This window comes from Ceratocystis lukuohia (genome assembly GCF_044167205.1).
Source record: "Ceratocystis lukuohia strain C4212 chromosome Unknown Supercontig1_pilon, whole genome shotgun sequence".
Classification (NCBI taxonomy): domain Eukaryota; kingdom Fungi; phylum Ascomycota; class Sordariomycetes; order Microascales; family Ceratocystidaceae; genus Ceratocystis; species Ceratocystis lukuohia.
Genome location: NW_027263520.1, coordinates 2,877,413 through 2,892,861, shown reverse-complemented (window position 1 = coordinate 2,892,861; position 15,449 = coordinate 2,877,413). Strand labels below are relative to the sequence as shown.

The 15,449-nt window shown below is 49.1% G+C and overlaps 3 protein-coding genes across 3 annotated transcripts; 2 read left to right on the top strand and 1 right to left on the bottom strand.

Moving 5' to 3' along the window:
- Positions 1-2,159: 2,159 nt before the first annotated feature.
- On the top strand, positions 2,160-3,358 carry HOO65_010725 (mitochondrial 54S ribosomal protein uL24m; the record flags this gene model as incomplete). The annotated part of the gene is made up of 2 exons (XM_071005938.1): positions 2,160-2,600; positions 2,669-3,358. 2 exons carry the CDS (start codon positions 2,160-2,162, stop codon positions 3,356-3,358), a joined length of 1,131 nt encoding a protein of 376 aa, XP_070862547.1.
- Positions 3,359-3,645: 287 nt separating this feature from the next.
- Positions 3,646-7,576, bottom strand: HOO65_010724 (Elongator complex protein 1; the record flags this gene model as incomplete). Its single annotated transcript, XM_071005298.1, has 2 exons — positions 3,646-7,345; positions 7,413-7,576. 2 exons carry the CDS (start codon positions 7,574-7,576, stop codon positions 3,646-3,648), a joined length of 3,864 nt encoding a protein of 1,287 aa, XP_070862546.1.
- Positions 7,577-9,049: 1,473 nt separating this feature from the next.
- Positions 9,050-10,243, top strand: HOO65_010723 (DUF3984 domain protein; the record flags this gene model as incomplete). The annotated part of the gene is made up of 1 exon (XM_070999785.1): positions 9,050-10,243. The coding sequence occupies one exon, from the start codon at positions 9,050-9,052 to the stop codon at positions 10,241-10,243; it is 1,194 nt and encodes a 397-aa protein (XP_070862545.1).
- Between the last annotated feature and the right edge of the window lie 5,206 nt (positions 10,244-15,449).

The following is a 15,449-nucleotide window of genomic DNA, read 5'->3' as shown; positions in this document are numbered from 1 at the left end:
CCGTCAATCCCAACAACTGTCCTTTCGATCCCACCATCGCTGCAGAGTAAACAAATAACCGCTTTTTGCTTCTCTCTTATTTTCTGTCTTTAATTCCCTTGTTTACATAGCTTCCGAACAGATACGAAGCAAATTTCGACTTCGGGGTATTGGGGGGGCTTAGAGCCAATGGCCTAATATCAAGCACAAGCAGTACCAGGGACTAAACGACAACCTCCCCTCCCCTCCCCTCCCCCCACAATCACAGCCCCAATGTGCAATCCAACAGCCGCTCACTTGACATGATGACTTAACTTGCCTAGGGTGACATAGAAGACTGGCTTGGGACAGGAATCCAGCTTTGTCTCGTTTCGTCCTCCCCTCTCACACAGCAGCAAGGATATATAGGCCTTGTTTCTAATTATTAGCCCCAGCAGGTCCCTCTCATCTCTCCTTCTCCCCGTTTGACCCTATCTTTGCTTTTGTTCCCTCCACTCCCCAAGTTCCGCGATATGCGCTGTGAAGAGGCAGCCCAAAAGCCCCAAAACATGAACCATGTTCAGGTAGGCTGGGACATCTGTAATTCCCAAATTTGGGTCCCTAACTAGGGGTATCTATCGTCTTGTAACTTTTCTTTTGGATTGTAATATGAACTTGGTGCAGAGGAAACAGGGGCTTAAGATCCTGCCCGTGTCTGTCGAGTAGGACGTGTTGCCAAGTTTCCGCATACGTATGTATGTACCTCATATATTTACGCTTTGGCGTACCTAGGCATACATAGTGCACCATGTGCACTATTATATGTACCTAGATAAAGACGTAGATACTTGTATGAAGTAGACACATGATTTGCAATTTGCATGACTTGGTGACCTGCGAGTTTCACGGGCAACACACATACACATAACACACACACACGCACACACAAGGTCTAACGCTCACCGCTTTTGCATTGTGATCTGACGAACCGAAGAATCAAGATGAGAGAAGGGGACAAAAGAGACAAGAGGATAGAAGAAGGGCTATTTCTTTGTCTTCGATCCTTGTTATACATCTCGCCTTGTTTGCTGTGCTGGCCGTTAATGTCCTCGTTGCTATCCGTGGGGTTGCCGTTTTTACTTGTACATAGCTCTCTTTAGGTCTTGTCTCTGCATGACCAGGCGTTTTATGATGCACGCAAAAACAGCAGATCTTCCTCTGCTTACCCTAGCATCAAAGAAGCACCTGGGCGTCAGAGCCGGCCGAGGAGTAGTTTATCTTTGCTTGGTTTTCATTTCTGGGGGTTAACTGGTAAGAAGAGCAGACAGTCCCATTTCAAATCTGCCCATAAGCAAGGCAAGGCAAGGCAAAACATTCACATACACGCACACACACACACACACATGTATATATACAGGTTAAAATAAGCTGGCTTGACACATAATTTTTCTAGTAGTTGGCCTGCGTTTGGAGGTTATTGAGAGACGCCTGTATCAAGCTAGACTTGATTGCTAGAACAATGGGAACAACTGCTAGAGACGAGAGGGCATTCAGCATAGTAATAACAACAAACAACGGGGAAGAATATTGTGCACAAAAGCATCTGCTTCATCTCAACTCTATGGTAGTCATAAATACCCCTTCCTAGGCAACTTGAAGGCTAATTAAGCTCTAATGAAGATTTGCCCTTCTAGGACAAGTATCGGAGCATGGACCCTCGCAGCCAACTGGGGTGCTCCTGCATCTGGCAGCACCTGCCAGAACTAGGGTTGCCAGCTCGACGTGTCTGGCAGCTGTCCTTAGATCTGACAGCTGCCATAGCACGTGAGTGGAGCCCGGCCCTGTGAAGCCATCGCGAAATTTCACCGGCAGCGGCATATCGAAACCAGAGCTGGTTGGTAGCCACAAGATTACCCACGCACCGGGTTTACCCTGATTTATTTTCTGTCCTGACAATACGGGGCCAATTTGACACCAGCAATCGACTGGAACCACCAAATCACTGAAACGCCTGGCCCTATCTGCTGTTGAATTGAGGGGTGTCCCCGTGCCTTTGCAATTTTGAACTACCTCGCTGTCTATCTCTACACTTGGCGACGTCTGATTTTGGGGCACCAGGTCGGATTTACCCTGGTCTATTATACCTTGATCAAGGTTTAGCTACATATAAGCGTTTATCAACACCCACAACACAACACAAAATGGATAAAGTTATTCGCCGGACGCATTTGGCTCAGCGTCATGCTATGCGTCGTAGAGCCAAGAAGGCTGTTGTCAAACAAGCCGAAGCCATCGTCAACACTAGACGGCAGGTGATTGATTCCACCCGTGAGCTACTCAACCAACGCAAGCAGGCCGTCCAACAGTCCCAAGACCTATGGAAAAAAGGACCATTGGCCCCAAACCTCACTGCCGTGGGGTCGTATGGTATTGTCAACCAACCTTTTCGCCTGGATAATCGCGAGATTGCCGTACGCTCAGACATTGTCAATGAGCGTTGCGAATGGGCGGGTGGCGTGCGCCTCTTGAGCCTGGCTCTTGGTGATAGGGTGGTCATCCAGGAAGGTCCCATGAAGGGCAAGATTGACACTATTATGGAAATTTCCCCAGAGACTGGTTGCGTGCGTTTAAGTAATCTCAAGGTAAGCTCCCAATATTGCCTGTGGGCTCTCTGCACATGTCAGCAAAGAATGCTAACTGGCCCGTCTAGTACCGTTCCCGTGTCCCCGACTTCATTGAAAAATTGTACCGCAACGAAACCGCCTTCAATCCCGAGATGGACAGTAATCCTGCCATTCCCATCTCCGCCGTGCGTCTGGTGTGCCCCGTCGTCATGCCTGGGTCGAATGTGCCCCGCGATGTGGTTGCCGAGAAGATAGTCGCTCGCAATATCCGTCGTGACGACGTGACGGGCGTGACAGAGTGGGATCGTGTGATCCCTGGTCTCAACGTCATTGTCCCATGGCCCGAGAAGGAGCGGCCCAACCACGAGACCCACGACTGCGACACATCGCGTGAGGATGTCTTCGCTGAGACCTTTGTACCCACACTACTGCGCCCACCTATGCCTGGTCAGCTTATCGATGAGCTGCGTGGCAAGTACTCGCCATTCCGTACGCGCCACGAGGAATGGTACATTGCCAAGAAGAACGCCGCCGAGGCTGAGCGTAAGGCTGCTCTTGCTGAGGGCCCAAACAAAACCAAGACCGCCGATTCCATGCTGTCCCCCGCCGAGGAGGCTAGCAGAGCCCGCAAGGACGAGCGCAGGGCCCGTGGTCAGCCCGAGCTGTCGGAAGACATGCTGGCCAAGATCGGCGAGATCATGGCCAAGAATCAGTTGGCTATGCGGGAGGCAGCAGGAGTTGAGAAGGTAGAGAGCCCGTTGGCTAGCAAAGCCTAGAGCTAACAACCGACTGGCCCCGAGAAGCTAGACTGGGGCGAGGTGCTAGAAAAGGCCATCTTTTTTTTCTGTATATTAACTGTGTATGACGTATCGAGAGTGCAGAACAATCTTTCAAGCAAACAATAAATAAAAGAAAAAGAAAAAGCACATTGATTACACGTGTGCTAGCATTCACACCCATTTAGTCCTGCTCACATCATCTATGTCCTGTCCTGTATGCCTACACCAGAAAATAAAGCTCCATTTTTATGCATTCTTGTCTATCCCAAATCCTGTTCTTTCCATCAACCCAGCAATGACAGGCGTTCTAGGGCCTTGATGATAGGCGGCTCCTGCTTTTTTTTCATGTTCCGTAGGCTGTCCATCAAGACCGAATCAGCGCCTGACGGAATGAAGAATTCACCCTCCATACCCTCGACCACCTCGGGCTTCTCAGGCTCTGGTTCGTCAAAGACCGTCGCTCCTGCTATCTTACATGCATCGGTCATCTCTATAAAGAGCTTCTCTACTGCTCTTGCCCGCTCTTGCATATTGCGTCTGACTAGGGCTGCCACCAGCCGTTCCGTTTCTGCAAGCGACCCGCCCACACGCTCAATGAGACGCCGTACACTATTGATCAGATACTCTTCTTCGTATACTGTTCCTTTACGGCCGCGAGCGCGCTTCTTCTCCTCACGCCGGCGGTTCTTGGACGTAGCTCGACTGACTCCCGTTCCTACCGAGCCTACAGTCCCAGTGTACCGTGTAAACAAGCTAGCACCGCCGGTGCTCATCCGAGAGCTGGCAGCTACCGATATGTCATCGGGAACATCGCCTCCGTGCCTCTCGCCCTCGTAAAATGCTAGCGGATCTTCGGCAGCACGTGCCCGGAGCTCCATAATACGTGGGACTTGCGCAGACAGCTGCGACTTGCACTGGGCTAGGAACTCGGTCGTGTTGCTCAGTGCTTCGACGATTCCAGGGTCAACTACAGCTGATAGCAGATCATGGCGATTCTTGAGCGTGACGATGCGGATGGCCGAGGAGAACAAGTAGCCCTTGCATAGGCAACGCACTGCTTCTTCCAAGCTGTCAAGATAATCTGCATTGACTGTGGCGGCACCCTCATAGTCTTTGGCTTCGTAAAGCGCTTCAGCCAACGTAGTAGCCAAGTCCTGCATTTCACTAGCACTGAGGGCTGGAGTTTGGATCTGCGCATTGTAAAGACACTCTTGCCAGCACGACGCCCCCGCAGCACGGTAGCATTTGGCAGCCTCGGCGTGTTTGTTGAGCGACTCATATGCAATGCCAGCTTCCTGGTTCTTAGAGTTAGCCTCCAGGTACTGGGCATACAACAGTGTAAGTGCAGCATGCTTCTCAGCATCGTAGCGGAAGAGAGACAATGCTAGCTTGTGCATGGAGTGCTTGACAGTGTAGCTGCAAAATTCCTCAAAAACACCTAAATCTTTGAGATGACCAAGCGCTTTTTCTCTACGGCCCAAGTGGTCATCAATAGTAACCTTTCTTCTGGTTTCGGGAAGTTCGTGGAGGCTTTGAATGAACGGGCTATACTCCCGTGGGTCTTTCTGCGACTGTTGGGCCACTAGAAGGGCTAAGGGGAGATTGTATAGACCCAAGGCGTGATCGTATAGCATGTTGACATCAACCAAGAAGCAAATGTGCTCGACAGCCTTTTCAGCCAGCTCTTCGTTTTCAGTTTGTAGCTGGGCTACAAGCAGAAGGCCATCATCTGTAGCTGGTGGCAATTTGCACACATGGGCAGTGATGATGTTTTGTAAGTTGGCTTCCTTCTTGGCTTGGAGAGCCTGCAGCACGGCGTTGCAAATGCTGTTGACTTTGCCGCCCTGAGTTCCTTCTGGGGATTTTTCGTCAGAATCCTTAGGCTGGCTTTTGGTGTCCCGATACATGGTCTGAGCAACATTCTCTTCTTTGAGAGAAGACAAGAAGAGATCAATGGAAGCGGCCGTCTTGACTTGTTCAAGGAATAAGTTTACATTGCTGAGAAACTGCTTGGGCTGATGGTCAAAGAGCAGATTCATGTCGACGCGATGCGTCCTGCAATGACCGAATGCCTGCCCATACTCGTTCTGGTCAATAAGCTGACGGATACCCTCTACAACCATGGCACGGGGGTATATGGTTTCCAGATTTCCACGCGGCATCTGCAGCACTATACACATCTGAGTGGGCATAGCGGTAACTAACTTTCCGCCACGTTCAATGTTCCTGCAACGCTCATCAACTTCGGGATCATCGGCCGGAACTTCCATGGCCTCAGCTGTTTCAGTGAGATGCACAAACTTGACGAGATGAGCACTGGTAGTGAACACAATATGGTTAGGTGTGATGAGGAAAGATGTGCAGTTCTTTGCAAGGACCCTTTTCCCGGCATACAGCACGCCATTTCTTGAGAGACCCACGCCTATTTCGGAGCCATTGACGGTGACAACAGCCCAATTCGGCAAGTTATTAGGAAGGACAGCCATGGATGGGATGATACAGCCTAGCTCAGTGTCTATCCGGAATATGTTGCCTGAGCCCTCAACCCGAAGAAACCCGTTGTTGGATGGAATACCAAGAGCGACCGGAGAGATGTCCTCTAGCTTCATGCCCTTGATAACGTCTACATTTTTGGACGATGGGTCAACGGTTATGAGATTCAGCGATGGCGAATTCTCCTCCCCTACTTCAGTCAAGATAAAATGGCGCGGGCCAACCGGGGAGATATCGATAATTGTTTGCCATAACTGGGCCGAAAGTTCGATTTTGGCAATTGAGAGAGCGGCAGCAAACTTCCCATTCTTTGTCTTAATTGCATAGAACTCTATGGCAGAGCTGTTGATAACGGCCAGGACAGAGTTGTTCGATGAGAAGGCAACATGAGAGATGGGAGACTTTGTTGGTAAGGTCAACAGGGCCATTGGAGGCGGGACATTTGCAGAGGCAAAAGGAGTCACAAGTAGTGACGTCCCATCAATAACCGCAACTGCACCGAGGTCCTTTGGGGGAGTCAAAGAGCCACGGGCAATAGTAAAAGCATATTCAATCGCATAAACCGCAGAGCTTGAGGCCATCGATAACATAAGCGGCTTTTCTGAATGCCAGGAAATTTGGCGAATAGGCCTTTTGCTGGAGAAGACCTGCTTTAGGTACCAGTGGTAGTTCCCCATTGTCCATAGCTGTAGTTCACCATCCGCATGGACAGCCAAAACCGTTGAATCGCAGTTCCAATGCAGCCTGACATTTTGAGCAGTGCAATCACGCAGCATAAAGTCGCCATGGCGTAGGCCATTACGCTCAAAAAAGACAACCTTAATATCGTGCCCAGTGCGTTGCACTCCAGCAATCAAGTTGCCTGATGGTCTCCAGCTAAGAGCAGACTCGAGCCCGTCTACTGGCTCGCTGACGCCATCCAGCATGCCGTCTCGGGTATACACCCTGATAGCCCGCCTGCTCCCATCCACGACAGCATTGATAGCAACACAAGTAGCATCTCCATGCCAAGTAATAGTGGTTACTCCGTCCTCGTACGGGCTAGGCTGGCCTTGGTCTACCTTGAGTGGAATCGTGGGATCACGAAGCGCCTTTGCGCCCCGGCCCTCAAATTGAGTCTCCTTCTTACCCCAGCCCACCGAAACATGTTTAAAAAGTGACAAATCATCGGCAGTCATGGGAAGCTCGGCCAGAAGACTGAAGTCACGACCCATAAAGCTGACTGTGTTTTTCTTGGAGACAATGACAAGAATCTCCTCATCAGGAGACCAGCAAGCCGCTGAAATGCCAACATCAAGAGAACCAATGATTTCAAGAGAAGCGGGGGCGTCGGTGGATGAGCCGCTGGGCTCTTGGACAGTTACAATGTCTCCACCGGCGAACACAACGCAGGTGGTGGCAGTATCACTCAGGTGATGCAAGTCAACGATGGAGTCATAGCTCAGATCAGGTGTTGGGGGAGGTGCTTCCCACGAGGTAATAAGCTCTTTCCTGTTATTATACAGACAAGTTAGCATAGTGATTATGCGGTTATAGAATTATATGTCTGGTTGCATACGTCTTAGCCTTGACATTCATCCGAGTCAGAGAGACAGTGGCACTAGTCTCGGAAGGCCCGCTGGAGAAAACGACATTGGACTCAGCTGGATCCCAGCACAGCTTTGTTATGTCCTCAGAGACAGCATCTATTGTTGCATATCGGATCGGCTTGAGGTTATGCATGGCGAAGTAGTTCCTCTAACACTGAATTTCTTGATTGTGGGGTGGCACTTGGGCCAGGCACAGCGAGGAAATGCCGAGGATGGTTTGCTATTTTTGAATGAAAGCTGTTCTCAAGATTGAAAAGGACTCCGTAGTAGGCTATCGGTAGCCCTACTAAAGCTTAGTAGTAGCGTCGACTTGTGTGAAGGCGATGACAATGACAATGACAATGACGATGTTGCTTAGTCGCGCTGCTCATGGAAAAAAAGAAGTGGGGAGTGCCCCACCATGACTGCTTAGAAAGCTTGTTGCACTTGAAATTGGCTAAAGAGTTAAGGCGCGAAGTGCAAGCCTGAGAACTAGAATAAGCATCGGTATCAAGCTAGCGATAGAATCTTTAGGATGATATTACATCGAGTAAATGTGCATGTGTGAGATCGGCATTCACAGCACGCGCTGTACCGCACGGCTGAGTAAGAAATTGACGACTGGCCACGAATACCTAGGGTTATCACCTTTACAATAGGGTTGCACAGACAAGGAAGCAATAACCCCTCTCTTGTTGCTGTCTGGCCGCGTATGGCCTAGACTTTTTTGCTCTGGAGCTTTTTGTTTGTACTTTCCCTTAGCTTCTCCAACATGGAATCTTCAAACTCCAATTCTCAACAGAAATGAAAAGTCAAATAAAGGGGCAAGGAGAGAAACTGTTTCAATGGTAAGGGCAAGAGCTTGACGGCCAACAAGGTTAATACACACATAAACATATACATACTATACACCAGCAGCTGTCTTCACCTATACACTGTATTTTCCCTGTTCATTCCTGTCTATTACATCATAAAAACGGGTGCCATGGCTCGCATGAATCGGGTAGAAAATCTTTTCCATAGCAAAGCGAAAATGGCTTGATCAGAGGGCAAAAGTCCTCAGGCTAGACTAGAAGGAAATCCGGAATCCTTGATCTTGCAAACCCTAAAGTAACTAACTAGTCAGTCACTATCTTGCTTGCAGCTTATGGCAGGAACTTACACAACCTACTTCTCGCTCTTTCCCCCAACAAAGGACTAACCAACCAACAAACAACACTGCTTTTTGGCCCATTCGCTCTTTCCTTTTTTTCCTTTCCTTTGCCCCTTGAACTAGTATGTGTCGATATTTTGCCGACCTCAGCTGATGAGACGAAAAAAAGCGTAACACTAGCAACATATAACAGCCAAGATTTTCCAGTCTTCCCACTTTATGGCTTCTTCTCGCTTCTAGACTTCGCCCATTCTATCATCTGATTGATCTCAAGCATCATATAGCCTTGTCTATACCTTGACTCGCACATATGAAGCTGCGTTGATTCACCACCTAAATTGGGGTGCTTTTTTTTATTCCCCCTCACGAACGTCAATTCTTCACTCCCTTTTTCAGCTTCTATTTGTATATCGCTATCGTATTTCTTCGAGCCTTTTGCCCTTTTCACCAACCAAACACCTGCCGCTTCTCACCATGGACGAGGCATACAACAAACACGCCCGCAAGAACCGTTCATTAAACAATCTGAACTTTACTAGCATGGCTCCAGTAACCTCTCGGATGACCCCGATAGATATAGCCCCTAGTGCCGAGGCTAATGCTGAAGCAGAGGGATTTCCTTTCTACCAAACACCGACACCTACGACTAATAGCCGGAACAGTGCCTTCGGCTCCCAAAATCACGTACACTTCTCGGCCCCGGTATCACCATCTCATGGTATCCAGGGAAATGGAAACAACAGTGGGCTGACGCCTATTACACCCAGACGTCCCGCTCTTATGGCTAAGAGTAAATCGCATGCCAATTTTTCTACACACAGGCAACCCTCGTCGTCTAGCCAAAATCCTCGCCTTAATTCGAAACGCCCACCGCCCCTTGAGCGCCAGGATAGTGATTGGCTCCCGCGCGCTGGCGCTGTCATGGCCAACTCAGCTCGCGAATTCAAAGGCCAATCATGGCTTGTGTCTCGAGACTCGTCGACTAGCTTTGCTAGCCTACGTAGTGGCAGCCACTTTTACGACGGCAACGAGGGCGATAACGACGGAAAAATTGCGGGCTACCAACGATCCCATGCTGAGAACGAGCGCATAACTGAGACTAGGGCTAGCCTAAAAAGGGGCAGCTATCCGGCCTCAGCCATGGCGTCGCCAAGTACTTCTCGGCATGGTTCACGCCACCACAGTCGCAACCAGAGTCGTGTGAGCTTTGCAGGCTTGACATCCACCCAAACAGAACCCGAGGTAGCGGTTATCAAGACCAAGGATCGGCTGATGCTTGAGTCAATGATGGGGCCAGACTTTGTGGCACTTGACGACCGACTAGAGGCGGAGGAAGTGTCTCATCAAATCCAGGGCTTGCAGCCCAATCCACAGGACGAAGAAGCGGCTGTGCGTAGGCTTATCCGGGAGGGTGTAACACAGTCCTCGTGGATAAACATGTTGATGGGTTGGAACTTGAGTGCTGAGGGCGGAGCCGACCTAGAGGAATGTGAGGAGGATCTTGAGGAGGATAGGCTGTTCAACCCTGACCGGCGCAGGGTTTTCCAGAGGCATTTTGAAGGCGTATCGAATGCTCCAGAGGAGCGTGTTGAGCCACCCAAGACTGACGAGGGCGGCTGGAGCGATGCAGCATGGCTGCTTAGTGTGGTTTCCAAGGTCATTCTGTAAGTGAACGGCTTTGAGGAAACCCACTAGCTTTTTTTCTTCTTTTTTTCTTCTCTTTTTCTCTTCCTTTGATGGAGCTGTGTGTTTATGGGTGTATATGCGTGTCCATTGCATGTTACAGTACCTTCAGGTTAGGTCCTCTGTTGAGGGTTAAGAAGGCCTTGTACCTTGAGACATTTGGCTCGCACTGTATTGTCCTCATGTTCATACCCGGGCCTCGTTTCTATTTTTCAGTACTAGTGCGCTATGCTATATAGCAGACCCTATAATACACAGCATCAAAGAGAGTGTATACGGACACACCAGTAAAATCGATGGAAGATCAATTGCCAGGATGACTCGCACTTTTGCAACAGCTGGACGCCTGGCTAGACGCGTGATAGTAGACACTTATCATGTAAGTCCTTGGGCAAGGGGTTTGTGCTCCAGACGCACAAGACAAGAAAGTGTACAAGTACATCTAAGTATCTATACTTACACTCCACCACTTGATAGGCTTTGGTATTTCTTTCCCTTAAGCAAGTAGGCTTTGATACTAAAAGGGGGGCTCAAGCCACGGTAGTTGGCATGGTACCTTCTAATAGTAAATAGTGTGTGTTGGCTTGTTTGTGCTGTATATCACATCAACATGATACTTAGCGTCGATTTGCTACTGCCTAAGCCACCGAACCTAGCTATAGTGGGGTGGATGTCTAGGTGAACATATTTGCAAGTCTCCTGCTTCTAGCAAGGAAAGAAATTGCAGAGAATCTAGGTACATAAATGGGTGTCTGGATGTAGCGAGAAGAGGTAGGGCCAAATAAGGGTCAGATGGATAGGACGATGGTGTGTGAGAGGGCTGGATGGTTGGTTGATCGGTTGGCTTGTCCTTGGACTTTCTCCTCCATGCATCCTCGTTCCATCCCCTCCGCTTCTTGCTTCCTTCTCCCCCCCCCCCCCCCCCTTCCTCTTTTGGTGTGGAGTATGCATTCTCGAGCAAGGTCATGGTGTCTTATCAAGTGAGAACAGCAGACACATAGAAGTAGAAGGATTGCCCGGAGCAGACTCCCCGGCCCGCTCTTCTTCCGCCTGTGCTGCAGTGGTTAGTCAGGCCTTGATCCATGGGATGTTTTGGTTGTTCTCCTGTCTTATTGGATAGGAGAACGAACAGGAAGTCAGCCTCAAGCATGGGCTAGGCAAACAGTTAGAGTAGGGTGCGCATAACGAGGGGGGTAAGGGAGGAATGAGAGGTAGGCTGCGAGCCCTCCTGTACTGAAGTGGCCTTGCATGACTATATACAGCTAGCTATTTGCACGCCCGCATGTATGTGCGCATGTGTACCAACACAGACATACAAAGGACGTCACATGTCACGCGTGTATGCAGAGATAGAGCCTAGATACTGTATGTTGGTGTTTGCTCAAAATGTGATTCGCTTGCTGCTGGGTGTAAGTACACATAAACAAACACATGCCTCCGCAACCCCCACCGTTCCACTCATCGTGGGCTCTTATCCGCCCTTCACCCCACACTTGTAAATATAATGACTAAGAATTTGAGACTGAGAAAAGCGGCATGATACCTGATACTTGCCGCTTGCTCGCCCCTAATGTTTGGCATGCACTAGAAAGAGAACGTATAAGGGTATTGTTTGGATAGGTGGTATAGCTGCTGTGGTAGTAGATACCTATGTACCCAGTATGATAAGACCCTGGAAGAACTCAACAGTGACTTCTGTGGAGGAACACAAGCTTCGTCCAAGCTCTGAAATAGCTGCGGCCAAGGTCCGAAGCTCCCCTTGCTCTCTCTATCCCAGCCTGCTTTCTTCCCTCCCCCTCACCTTCTCTCCACTATTATATCAGAAAGCCATGGGGTCGGTAGTTTAACAGGCCTAACCCATGCTCGCAACCCCTTCCTCTCGTCACTCTTCCAATTACCAAGCATACAAATCACACATACATAAACACAAATGTCTACCACCAGCCTGACCTTGAACCTAGCCTACGGTCGAAATCCCCCCCTTGCCTTTTTATCTCCTCATACTCCTCACGACTCTCTGGTTGCATTCTGACTGCATGGAGAGAAGACAAAGCGTGGCTAGTCTGATTAGAATATTCCTTTTTTGTCTGGTACTCCAGGCTGGTCATTCCCCCGTGATCTCTCTCCCCTTAGGCTTATCATGCCTGGTCTGATCAAAGAGTCATACAAGCTGCTGGCTGGAACTCGGCTATATTTCTAGCAGGACAATGACATAGCTTGAATTAATGTGACCACTATGATTTTATGTCACCAATATTGGCTAGACTATCTTCAAGACATGCAGCCATCTACTAACAGGACCAGGCTTGTGATAATGAAACAACAGGCCGTACATAGGCTGCTGTATCTCTGGGTTTGTTTAGTATCAGGCCATAGAGCTTCCACCTTCCCGTCTCCATGTTTCCGATTTATGCTTGCCGCCCAATCTCTCTTGCTTGTTCTCTCTTTCCCCTCAACCCCCACCCGTCGAGGTCTTGGCTGCTTGCAAGACCACAGGCGAGTGTTTCTCTCTCCACCCTTATTTTGAGCGTGGATGCGCCGGCCAGACGAGACCGGGCAGAGAATGGCGGGTAGCTGCAGAGGATATGGCTAAAAGGGGCGAGAAGAGCGAGGCAGGAGAGAAATAGTAAGAGCGGATGCTTGGCATGGTGTGCGCCATCTGCCAGCACTCATTGGTGCTGTGGATTTGGATAGATGCAATTGCTTCAGTCATGGATGTGAGGCGGATGTCATGTGCTCCTTGGGTGTGGTCATAGATGCCGAGATAGGGCATTGAACATAGAGATAGGCGTTGGCTTGCTCTCTCTTTGGTCTCCTTTAGTCTTTTTTTCCGCTTTGCTTTCCCCCTCTCTTGCTTCTCTTCCTTGCTTGGCCAGAATAAGGGGAGAGTATGAGGCTGGTCATAAGCGTATAGGGACAAAGCAGTGCCAGCTGTTCGCCAAAGGGGCAAACAATGAAGACGGAATCGGACATGAATACGATGCCGCTCCTATCAAATGCTACCAGGAAGCCCTTTGCTAGCTTTCTACGACTTCCCATGAGATGACACTATGGGATCTTTTGTCTTCTCCTCAGCCCCGTCGCTTTGTTTGCAGAACAATAGCTACGGTGCAGTGCATTTGCCTAGATAAGTATTGTTCTTTTGGGCTACAAACTAGCGGCCCCGATATTTGGCTTACACCACCGCTCCAAGGGCTTTCGATAGGACGGGATGAGGGGGGATAAGGGGCAGTAGATAAGAACACGGTAATATACATTACATCACATTATAGTGACTCTTCTGCGTAGTCTAGTTTGTCCTAGAGCCTTGTTCGAAGCAAATGGGCGGTGAGGAACAAGAATAAGAGTGTGCTAAATTGAGTCAAGTCAGCACCCTTGAGCTACAACTTTACCGATTACGTCTTCTGCCTTGTCTGTCTTCCCCTTCTCCCTTTCCCACCTTTTCTAGCTCTGATTTTTTTTCCTTTCTTTCTAGGGGTTTCGGCTGGAAGACTTGCTTCATGCTGTCTGGGTGAACATGATCCCTGTTTCTAATAAAGCAAGCGTGCTTGTTATGCGAATGCCAGTGCGTGTCAGGGGTCACCAAGTACAAAGCGGTATGACGTAGCTGGCTGGGGTCCAAGGGCCCGGCCCCATTCATTGGGTCTGTATGAAGGGATGGCTGGCTGGGTTTTACTATGTAATGTTTTTTTTTGGGGGGGGGGGGACGGGGTTGTCTGCCTGTTAGACACACACGCATGTACAGGAGCACGCACTCGCTATATGCTTGGGTATTGTAACACGCATTGTTTATGGAGTCCTGTGGGACGATAGACAAAGCCAAGCGATGATATCAGTCCTGCTATCAACTAGCAAGAAAGGCACTTATCACGAAGACAGCTCTCAGGTCTTAGAGAAAAGACCACATTGAACGTATATATGTACCATGTATGTCACTTGTAACCATATAATGGTGTGGCAGGTACCACGATGAGACGTGATGGTGTAACACAGCCGCTAATATTGCAAACACATCGCTTCGTGGTCCTTCATATACGGCAACTGCTGCAGCAGCTGCAGCACCCAGTCCCGCTATCGTTGGTGCGGCTTTGGCATTGGCGTCAGTACCGGTAGTAGCGGTTTGCTGCTATAGGAGGCAATAACAGATTTGTTATCTTTCCATTCCATGCGCTGGGCGGAGAGCAGCGTATGTAGTATGATGTACGTATTAATTATAATCTGCAGTTAGTGAAGAATTTGCGGTCTTCTGAAAATGTAACTGCAAAGTTGCTCAACAGGAAACAGGAAGGAACTAATGCAATTTAGCGAGATAGAGCAAAGGCCAATTGGCGTAAAAGGCAGAGATAACAGAGAGTCAGAGGGAAAGAGGGAAAGAGGGAAAGAGGGAAAGAGGGAAAGAGGGAAAGAGGGAAAGAGGGAAAGAGGGAAAGAGGCAAAGCGGGAAAGAGGAGGAGGGAGAGAGATGGCAAACGGAGAGGCTTTCTCGCTATTTTTCTCTAGGCTCTTGTTTGTTTGAGGTTATTCCCCGGATAAACTGTGATCTAGTAATTACCCTCTCTAAGACATCGCAGGTATAATATAGCCAATAATATCACATGCTAAAACCTTATTGGTCGACAATAGAAACCGCAGAACACGGGTGTACTACCTAACTACAGCATAATCCCCTAGCGGCAGCATCCTTTCCCTCGACTTTTTACTCTTGCTTTTAAAGGGCGATCAGCTGATCTGGAGGTTTTCTTCAGAGTCGCAGCAGAAGCACGATGACGATGGCAAAGTGTGGAGTGCATCCATGTGCAAAATTTTCGTTGAAATCGCGGAGGCGCAAGCCGCGACAGAGCGACATCAAGCGAGGACAGACCGACGGAGAAAAAAAAAATCAAGAAAAGAGCACCTAGCAGCTTCGATGCCTTCTTAGGCAGCAAAACGCAATCACATTTGCTTGTGTCATGTGGATAGCCGCTTCGATTGACTGCTACTGTTGCATGCTGTACGCCCAGTTTGCAGGACGAAAAAAAACTGGTCTCTGTTTCGAGACCTGCAGCCAGATCGATGAGATCCGCCGGAAGCTACAGTTGGTCAAGTACAGATTCCACGCAGTATAATTGCAGATGGAAGGTTGAGCAGCATGTTATATACAAAGATGACGAAAAGGAGAGCAACGGCCGCAAACAACAATGCCATAAAAACA